Source organism: Manis javanica, chromosome 17, assembly GCF_040802235.1.
Source record: "Manis javanica isolate MJ-LG chromosome 17, MJ_LKY, whole genome shotgun sequence".
Taxonomy (NCBI): domain Eukaryota; kingdom Metazoa; phylum Chordata; class Mammalia; order Pholidota; family Manidae; genus Manis; species Manis javanica.
In genome coordinates, this window is record NC_133172.1 from 1,406,122 (window position 1) to 1,416,359 (window position 10,238).

Genomic DNA, 10,238 nt, shown 5'->3' on the forward strand with positions numbered 1-10,238 from the left:
TCTATAAAGTATTCCACATGATTCCATTTTTAAAACTGTAGAAAATGCTTGCTGTTGCTTGGAAATTATGGGGAAGAGATTGCTGGAAAGGACTGGGAGGAAAAAATTATTACAAAGGGACACAAGGAATCTTTTGGTTGTGTTGATATGTTCATTATTTTGATTGTGGTGAAGCCTTCACAGGTATGTACACATGTTAAAGCATAACACATTTTATACTTCACAAATGTGCAGTTTATTTCATCTTAATAAAAGCTGTTAAGAACTAAATGTTCCCCATAAAAATCCATATTTACCATCCCTCTCAGAAAGTCACATCTGCCACCTAGTTTGGTTGTATCATATCACTCTCCTTGTAATTTGGGAGGGTGGACCCTGCCTCAATGTCAGCAAAAACTGGACAGCAATGAAGTCCATGGGTCAAAAAAGCCCCATCCTATCATCTCTGTTTTGTCAGTGCTTGGATCCCCGCCTGTGCAGATTGTCATAACAACAGTCAGAGAGGTAAAGGAATCCACAAACCTTTAGATAATTTACTCTAATAGTGGCCTTGGTCCCAGAAGACACAGATGTAGGAAATTCCTTAGAATTCCCATACGCTCTTACCCCATACAGCCAAAATTGCATGGACATGTGTAGATGCCTTCTTTAGGATAGATACCTCCTCTCATTTGTCACAGTCATTCCTACCCCATTACCTCAATGTTTCTGTACCAATTATGATTCCCACATAGCTCTTCCAGTCAATGGCAGATGTATATGCTATTGTAGACATCAAGGACGGGCTCCTGTACAGGTCCAGGAGAGAGAAACCGCTCAAAAGTGCTGGGGGAAATGGGACAGTCCCTAGAAACAAGGGACCCAATTCATGTTGCTTCCAGAAGCACTGGAGATTTTCACACCACCTATGCCCTCCTCAGAATGAACTCTGGGCTCACAGGAAATCCTGACATCCAGGTCACAGGATCAGGTACACAAAACTCTTCAGTCTTTCCCAGAAAGCCTTGGGCAACAATGCAAATTACACCAATCTAGATTGAGAACTATTCTCTTCCATCCTGCTATCCCTTCTGAGGTACATAAAGTTGGTGTTGACAAAAGGTGTTCCTCCCTTCTTGGTGGCAGAACCCAATTTTTTCTCAATCCATTCCACACAGTGAACAGCTTCCCCTCCCTCCACCCCCAAGTAAAGACTGCCACACCAGGCCTTTATCACTGTGCAAACTGGAGCAGCATACAGCAGGCAGTTCCAAAGCTGGGTGATTTGGAAGTAGGACATATAAGTCACTGCTATCATGTTTATAGTCAACACTGTCCATGAAGGGAAATGCCTGGAGACCCCCAAGAGACTACAGGTCAGATCCTTTTGGCCGGCAAGCGGTCATGGGGAAGGAAATGAGGACCTTCAGTGGGCTCAGATGCTCATGATTCCCCCTACAGAATAGGAGAGAAAGTGCAAAGGTCTGCCTTCCCTGAGCATACCAGAGTGACTGACACACACTTTGGGTGGAGGATCTTGACATTTGGCAGCAATGAGATGGCTTCTACCCCAGGCACTGGCAGGAATGCAAGTCTGTCAAGAGCCCAGAACATTTTAGAAAGTGCAATGTGCCTCATGAAAGCTTCTCACATGGGTGGTACTTTTTAGGACTCTCCCCAGGATGGATGAATCAATGTACAAGGTTCACCTGCTGGCTGCTGGTTCCCTCACAAAGGGTACTCACAGAGCTTTTCTCTGGTATGACTCCTATTTGGTTGAACAAGGAGATGGCATGTTTTCCACATTCATAAGGCCTTTCTCTAGTATGAACTTTCTGGTTTAAACAAGTTTAAGAGATGCAGTTAAAGATCCACTGAAACTGTTGCATTCACGAGGTCTTTCCCCAGTGTGAACTTTCTGGTGCCGAACAAGATGGGAACTTCTGCTGTAGGCTTTCCCACATTCTCTGCACACATAAGGCTTTTCTCCAGTATGAACCCTCTGGTGTAGAATGAGGCTAGAGTTGCGGCTAAAGAACTTACCACATTCACTGCACTCATAAGGTCTTGCTCCAGTATGAACTTTCTTGTGCTGAACAAGGTGGGAGCTACTAATGTAGGCTTTTCCACATTCACTGCACACATAAGGTCTTGCTCCGGTGTGAACTCTCTGGTGTAGAATGAGGCTGGAGTTGTGGCTAAAGCACTTCCCACATTCACTGCATTTGTAAGGCTTTGCCCCAGTGTGAATTCTCTGGTGAACAATAAGGTTGGAGCTATGGCTAAAGAATTTTCCACATTCACCACACTCATAAGGCCTTTCTCCAGTGTGGATTTTCTGGTGCTGCACAAGGGTATCTTTACGGCTGAAGGCCTTCGCACATTCACTGCACTCATAAGGCCTTGCTCCAGTATGAATTATCTGGTGCTGAACAAGTGTGTCTTTGCAGCTGAAAGCTTTCCCACATTTGCTGCACACGTAAGACCTGGCTCCTGTGTGGACTCTTCGATGTTTAATGAGACTGGAGTTATGGCTAAAGAACTTCCCACATTCAATGCACTCATAAGGCCTTGCCCCAGTGTGAATTCTCCAGTGCTCAATAAGGTGAGAGCTTTGGCTGAAGAACTTCCCACATTCACTGCACTCATAAGGTCTTTCTCCAGTGTGGAATCTCTGGTGCTGAACAAGTGTATCTTTACGGCTGAAGGCTTTTCCACATTCACTGCACTTATAAGGCCTTTCTCCAGTGTGAATTCTCTGGTGCTGAACAAGGTGGGAACTTCTGCTGTAGGCTTTTCCACATTTGCTGCAATCATAAGACCTTTCTCCAGTATGAACTCTCTGGTGCTGAACAAGTGTGTCTTTGCGGCTAAAGGCCTTCCCACATTCACTGCATGTGTAATGTCTTTTTCCAGTATGGAATTTCTGGTGCATTTTTAAGTGGGACAGGTGAATGAAGGTCTTTCCACACTCCTTACAAACATGTGATGTTTCTCCACTGTGAATTTTTCTGTGATTAAGAAGAGCTGACTTCTCCTTGGACATACTTCCATATGGTAGGCAAGGAAAGGGTCTTACTTCAGTGTGAGGTATCTGGTTGTCAAGGAGAGTGACAGTGTTCAGGAAGGCTCGCCCACTGTCACTGCAACTGAAAAGCATTAATCCCTCTTGGTCTCCCTGGTTTCGCCCGAGACTGGAGCTGGGTGGGAAAGACTCTATGAACCCAATCCTCTTGTATGGACTCATCCCATTGTGAGTAGTCTGGTGCTGGAAGAGGCCAGAGCCGTCCGGCAAGTCCATCCCTTCTTCCCTGTAGGTAATGGGTTGCCCGAACATGTGGACTGCACAGCTCTTCCCAAAGGAGGCTCCACCATCATCCCCTCTGAAGGGAGCCTCTCCACTGCATCGCTTCTGGAAAAAGTCGGCACTGCACAGGCATCCTCTCCCAAACAGGCCGCAGGTGTATGGTTTCTGAGAGGGGCGGGATCCCTGGTGCTCAACCAGCTGCAAAATGTCTTTCAAGAGTGGGTCACACATCTCACCTGGCCAGGCTTCCTGGGTGAGTGGACCTGACTCAGGAGCCCTGACCTGTGGCACTCCTACAGAAGCGAACTGCTCAGAAGGGGCCCCTTCATTGTCTGCTTCACGCCAACAACCTAAAAGCAAAGAAATGCTGGTGAGGTGCGTGCTGACTTCGGCCGGAAGGAGCAACTCCATCACATATGTGTTTGTGACATACCAAAGGATGAGTCCACTGGCTTGTTGGCAGCACAAGAGAGCCAGGATCAGGGTGTGAGAGGGCCCACAGCCAGTCACAGGCCTCTGAAGATCACAGCGTGGGGAAGGGTGGGTGGAGACAAGACGATGAGCTATGGCATCGGGCAGAGAGGCAAGGCGTGCAGCGCGCGCTCTCCTGAATGGGCCGAGCAGGGCCTCGGCTGCTGGTGGCAGGTGAGCTCTGTGCAGGGGGCGTGTCCAGGCTCAGGAAAACCTGACCACAAGTAGGTAGCTGGTTCTTCAGGCCAACTTGAGGGTGCCACTCACTGCACACTCAAGTGAGCCAGCATTGCCCGGCACTGGGAAGCGAGCAGAGGAGAATGAGACACGGAGGCAGGGAAGCGGGGAAACAGCCAAGGGATGGAAGACAGAAACGAAATGACAAGGAGGCCAAGTGCCTAGAATGGGGAAGGAGAGGCAGAAACATGGTGTGCGGTGAGCCTTGCAAAGAAGACACTGGTGAAAACAGCGCAGGCTGAAGGTACGATGAGCCCTGACATGACTCTCCCGCAGCTCCCACACTGATGGCCAAGCCCTTCTGGGCCTCTTTCACTGTGGCTGAGTTGGGTCTGCCCCACCAGGCACCCAGGACTTTTGACCCCCTCCAGCTGGGCCACTATGTGGGACCTGGGAGACAGAAGTTGTAAGACACACACAGGGCAGATGAGACGTCTGAGCAGGACTATGTCAGTACATGCAGTTCCTGGCACAACCCATCCCCAGGAAATGCTCGCTAGGGAATGAGAGCATAACCTGGGACACAGAGGTGCCACAGAGACAGTCACCAGCCAGGGAATACCCAAGCCAAGTAGAGTCTGTCGAGCAAACTGAAGAATCCCTGGACCCCTAACTCATTCCTGCAAGGCTTCAGGCAGCAGGTGTTGGGACTGCTCAGCAAGGAAGGGGATACTGCACATGGCCCAGCCATGGCACCCGAGCACCTGCGGTGGGAACCAAAGAAGGGAGGCAGGAGTCACTGATCTGGCTGGACAGAATGAGCTGCCTCTAGGGGAAAGGAGAATAACCAATCCCTAAGGACACTGTGGAAGGCAGCCCCTAGGATGGCCCCCAGGAGTGTCTACCTCCCAACATTCTTGCCCTAAGTAAGCCTCTTCCCTTGATTGTAGGCTGGACTGAATGACCCATTTTCAAGGAATAGAATATGACAAAAATGATCAGATATCACTTCCAAGGTCAAGTTAGCTAAGGACCAGCTTCCACCATGAGCATTCTCTCTTGCTTCCCTTTCTCACAGAGAAGCAGCTTCTGTGTTACAAGGGACACTACAGAAAGGTCAATATGCCAATGGACTGATGGACTTTGGCCTAAGCCAGTGAGAAACTAACGCTCACAGTTCAACGAGTTGCAAGAAACTAACTCTTGCAAACAACCACATTAGTGACTTTTTAAGGGCCACAGTCTCTTCCTGAGACTCGTCTTCAGAAAACACAGCTCTTGCTGACAGCCTGACTGAACCTCATGAAAGACCCTAAGTAAGTAGCACCCAGGTAAGCTGTGATCAGATTCCATACTGAATCTAAGAGAATAAATTTTTATTGTTTTAAGCCAATAAATTGGGGTGATCTGCCATGTACCAATAGACAACTTAACCCAGTTATCTATAATAGGGACTTACCCAGTGAGGTCACAAGTGCAAAGTTCTCCAGCATCACATCGCGGTACAGGCATCTCTGAGCCTCCTCAAGGAGCCCCCACTCCTCCTGGGAGAGGTACACGAACACATCCTCGAAGGTGACACCGCCCTGTCACGATGGCAATAGTTGAGTCCACAAGCAACAGGACGCCCTTGTCTGTCTGCTCACATACCCATGCCTTGGTCCCCCTCCTCCCCAGTCACCCACCTTAAGGAGACACCAGGCCCTGGCACCACTAGCACCTGCTCTCATATCCCTCTGATCACTGTGCCCAGCCCAGAGCCGAACCAGGCTCTTGGGAAGACAGATAGTATATAAACCATGGGTCTGGCATAAAGGGCACCAGATGCTCTCCTGACAGCCAGGTTCTGGTGTCGTCCAGACCACGCCTCCAAGAGACAACCTTAAGGCCCGCAGTTCCCATGCCTCCCAGTGGGCGCATCATGCTTTGAATCACACCTTCCTCACATCTAGGACCCCCACTACCACCACCAACCTTCTGGTGCTCACCTTATGCACCTTCAAGGCACCCCCCACCATGCCACTCTACACACAGAACCTAGGAAGTGCTCAGATGTCTTTATGACAGGCACCCCTACCACCCAAGTACCTAAACAAAAGACCCAGTCCTCAGTCCCAAGTTTCCACTTTTTTGTTATTAACAGCACTTCCACCATGACCTGAAGATACTCCTACATGTAACCCACAGCTCCACCCCACCTCCACACCTTTTGAACTTCTTCAACCAGAACCTCTCCCCATAATTAAAACCCTCTGTCCAGCTTGATGCCTCAACTAAGAGGTCCCTGGGACTTTTAAACTAAACATGACAAAAACCTAAATCTAACCTTCAAGATAGCCACTGAAAATAACTCCTGTCACCAACTTCTCTGTCTCTGTTGATGACACTTCCATTATTCTACCTGCTAAAGCAAATTAAAAAAAACACCCTGGAGTCATCCACGACTCTTCTCTTTCTCTCATTCTCCCTTCCCATCAGAAAATTCAGTTACCCTTATTAAGACACAGACTTAAAACCCCACCTACTTATCTCACTTCCACAGCCACCTCTCCTCTGCTCATGTACGGGGAGAGGTACTCCAGCTGGGCCACTATGTGTGGGCCGCTACATGTCTTTCACCACCGTCAGAATAGACGCCCAGCTTCTCAGCCTGCCATTCCTGCCTGACTCCTGTTCCCAATAGACATAATTAAGACCTGTGCTTCCGTAAAGACGCCCAACATTCATACATGCCGTTCCTGGGCTGAAAAAACCCTTCCACTCCTCACTGGCTGGCCAGAAGTAGGAACTTCTCCCTATAACTCTAGGCCAGGTTCCAGGATGCTGGGTTAGAAAAGACCCCTCTTTAGGGCTCCCAGCTTTAAGTATAAAGAGAAGAAAAAGTTAAGATTCCCCAAATATCACAATTTCTCATCAGAAAATCTGGCCGGCCCTGCTTTGAAAGCATATACAAAACCCAAACTCTTCGACTGCCACCATCCTGGTCCATCCACCACGGACAGGCACCTGGATCCCTGCAGTAGACTACGTCCTGGTCTCCTGCTCACCCATATACTCCCCAGCGCTCCCATTCTTCAGCCAGAGGGAGCCTGCTAACACCTAAGTTAGGTCACTTTGTTCTCAGTTCCAAACCTTCCACGGCTCCCACCGCCGTCAGAACAGAGGTCCAGCTCCTCAGGCTCCCACTCCAGGCCTGGCCCCGTGGCCACCTGCTCTCTGTTCCCACTGAACCTAACAAAGGCTTGCGGTCCCCGAGACACTCCGAGTTCACTGTCACCCTCAGGTGTTCTACCAACAAGCTCTTGGGCCTTAGAAACCCCCACACCTCATCCTATCGATATAGAAATGGGAACCTCGTCATACAGCCGTCGGGTGCGCCGTCCTCCACCGCCTTCATACTCAGAGCGGGGAGCGAGGAAGATGAAGTGGTGACGGTCCTAGCACACACCAGCCCCTACCTCCGAGTCGTCGAAGGCTCGAGGGACCCTCCACTCACCTGAGTCCGGTCCACCGGCGCTGCGGCCGCCATGGGATCCTGTGAGCAGAACGGCTCTAAAGAAGGGCGAACAGGGCGCGCCCTGCAGGCTCAGCCGAAGCCCCACAGCCCCCGGACGGGTGACCTCTGGCTGACCGTCGCGCTCCGAGCCTCCGTGTCTCCGCATACAAGGCTCGGGGGGCCGCCCGCGGGGGCCGCCGAAGACAGAGGGCGGGCGAGAAGGCCTGGGAAAGAGCGCAGCCCCGGCGGCGACCCCTGCGCCAAGACCGCCAGCCCCAGGAAGAGGATCGTGGATGGTGATACAGACGCGGAGCGAGGTCTGTCCGTTCTGCTGTTCTTCTCTGCTTGGTTCCGAAGAGCCGCTTGGACAGATCACCCCATCCGACTCGGAGCCTCCACAGCCTGTGTGGACAGCCCCGGCGCAGGCATAAGACATCACCGCGGGGACGCAGGAAGTCCCGCCCCGGCCGCCGTATCAGGAAACGCCCATCTTCCGGGTTGTCTATCGCTCAAGGCCGATGCACCGTCGGGCACAGACTTCTGGGTAATGTAGTTTGTGCCCTGTATCGACCAGGCAGCGGGCATGTTTCTGTTTTGCCCTGGCAACAGGAAAACCGGAAGGCCAGTCGCTGGAAAGAGACCGAGACCGCGAAGCTCTAGGGTCCCGGAGTGTCAAAGCGCCTCTTAAAGGTGACGCTCCCAGATTTCCACGCATGGTCCCCTGCGACGATGCCACGTCCTCACAGGTGTCCAGCTGTTTCACCTCTTCGAGCTTTCGAGGCTGAGATTTAAATTGAACAACGAATACACCTCGCTCGTGGGGATTTTGTGTAGTAACATTAAATGTTACGCGAATTCGTTGATTCCCAAATTCAGGACCCTGATACGGCGATATCAGCATCACCTGTCTGTGAACCTTTTAAAATGCAAGTTCTTGAATCCAGTCTTCATCTTCATACACAGAAACCCTGGGTCTGGAGCCTTAGCTCAAGCTTGAGAGCTGGAGTTCTGTTTAAAGTCATTCACACCCCACCCCCACCAGAGCCCAGTAACTAAAATGGGAAAAGATACAGCTGACCTCACGGGATGTAAGACGAAAAGTCTTTAACACAGAACCTACTACTAACCACATACAAACTATTACTGGTATTATTCATTGTCAGCGCAAGGTTTTCACATATACTGCTATAGGGGAATGTCAGAGGCCCCTTTTTAAAAATACAAATTTTAGTGTAATTTTAAAAATATAAAACAATCGCTTTTCACATATACTGCTATAGGGGAATGTCAGAGGCCCCTTTTTAAAAATACAAATTTTAGTGTAATTTTAAAAATATAAAACAATCGCTTTTCACATATACTGCTATAGGGGAATGTCAGAGGCCCCTTTTTAAAAATACAAATTTTAGTGTAATTTTAAAAATATAAAACAATCACTTTCTCAGCAAGTAGCATCATAGGTAATGGTTAGAATTTTTGCATAAAGTACACCTTATGTCTTCAGACTCATTTAGTCTTTTTTAAACTAATCACATTCAGTAGAGCTTCATCAACTACAGGTAGGTCTGTTGTCCCATGACTCAAAACGTAGGACTATCAAGATTAATTGCCTTTAGGCTTAAGTGGACAACGGAGCTAACATGGTTTCATATTATCTTCAAGTTTTGTTTTGTTTTGTTTTTAACCAGTAAAAATGGGTTTATTGGGATTAGCAGAGAACTACGATTTGGACAACCAAGCTATGGCAAAAACCATAGGCTAGTCCAACAAAGGAGAGGAGAGTTATTTTATGGAGGAGAAAATTGGGCCGGTTTGTTTGAATTAAAAATCCATTGAAGAAAAGCAAGAATTCAGTGTGATGGTGGCGTCCCCCTGGCTGGGCTGTCGGGGTAGCTGATTTCTTGTGGGTGACTGACACAAGGTACATCTTTTCCTAGTGGGGCCTGTAGTGGATGATTCTTTGCTGTTGAGGATTTTGGGGGTTCTGGAATTGACAATGCTCGAGTAGTATGGTGTGAGGACTCCCCCTACTGGCCTCCTGACTCCATTTCAGTGTGGTTTCTCTATTAATTTTCATCTTTTCCTCTTTTGATCAACATCTTTCTCTGAATGCATGCCTGATAAAAGTCAGGTTTTCTTAACTTATTGCCCTTTTGTCCCTCAGTACCAGGAAGGATCTTTTCTGAGTGTCATGTCCCATATTAGAGGAAATTGTACAGACTGGAAACCTACTGAGGTCACATGTAACAAGGAATGTATATAGTACCAAGTAGTAGCATTTAAGAATTTCTGGTAGGGATGGATTGTTATTTGATCCAACCAGAGTTCTTTTTCTTGAACCAACAATTATTAGACTATGAGATTTCCAATATTGTTTTTCCTTTCTGGGGCCAATTATTGGACATCTCTTGTCAATTTTTCTAAATCATCATTTGGCAGGACATCCCTTTGTACCATAACAGAGGTGTGGCTACTGATTCCCTTGAGAGCAGCATTCTGGCACAACTATAGGCGAGGCGGATTCCTCTGGAGTGATCGAGTGTGGTATGCCCAGGAAATTTAAGAATAGCCAGAACTGCCAGCAAAGGTATGGCATTTCATGGACTTTGGACATAGAAGCCAATTTTAGTTTTATCCTCATTGGAAGTTAAGGAAATCTCGCTGTTACTGTAACATTCCAAAGTCATGAGCTATGCCAAATGCATACTGACTATCAATATAAATGTCTGCGTTTTCACCCTTGGCTAAGGTACAAACCCGAGTAAGGGAGTGCAACTCTGCCTGTTATGCTGAAGTAGCTGGGGCAGA

The 10,238-nt window shown here is 48.5% G+C and overlaps 1 protein-coding gene across 1 annotated transcript; it reads right to left on the reverse strand.

Moving 5' to 3' along the window:
* Positions 1-211: 211 nt before the first annotated feature.
* Positions 212-7,868, reverse strand: ZNF304 (zinc finger protein 304). Its single transcript, XM_017645753.3, has 3 exons — positions 7,431-7,868; positions 5,394-5,520; positions 212-3,636 (listed from the first exon to the last, which is right to left on the reverse strand). Exons 1-3 carry the CDS (start codon positions 7,461-7,463, stop codon positions 1,820-1,822), a joined length of 1,977 nt encoding a protein of 658 aa, XP_017501242.2. The 5' UTR covers positions 7,464-7,868; the 3' UTR covers positions 212-1,819.
* Between the last annotated feature and the right edge of the window lie 2,370 nt (positions 7,869-10,238).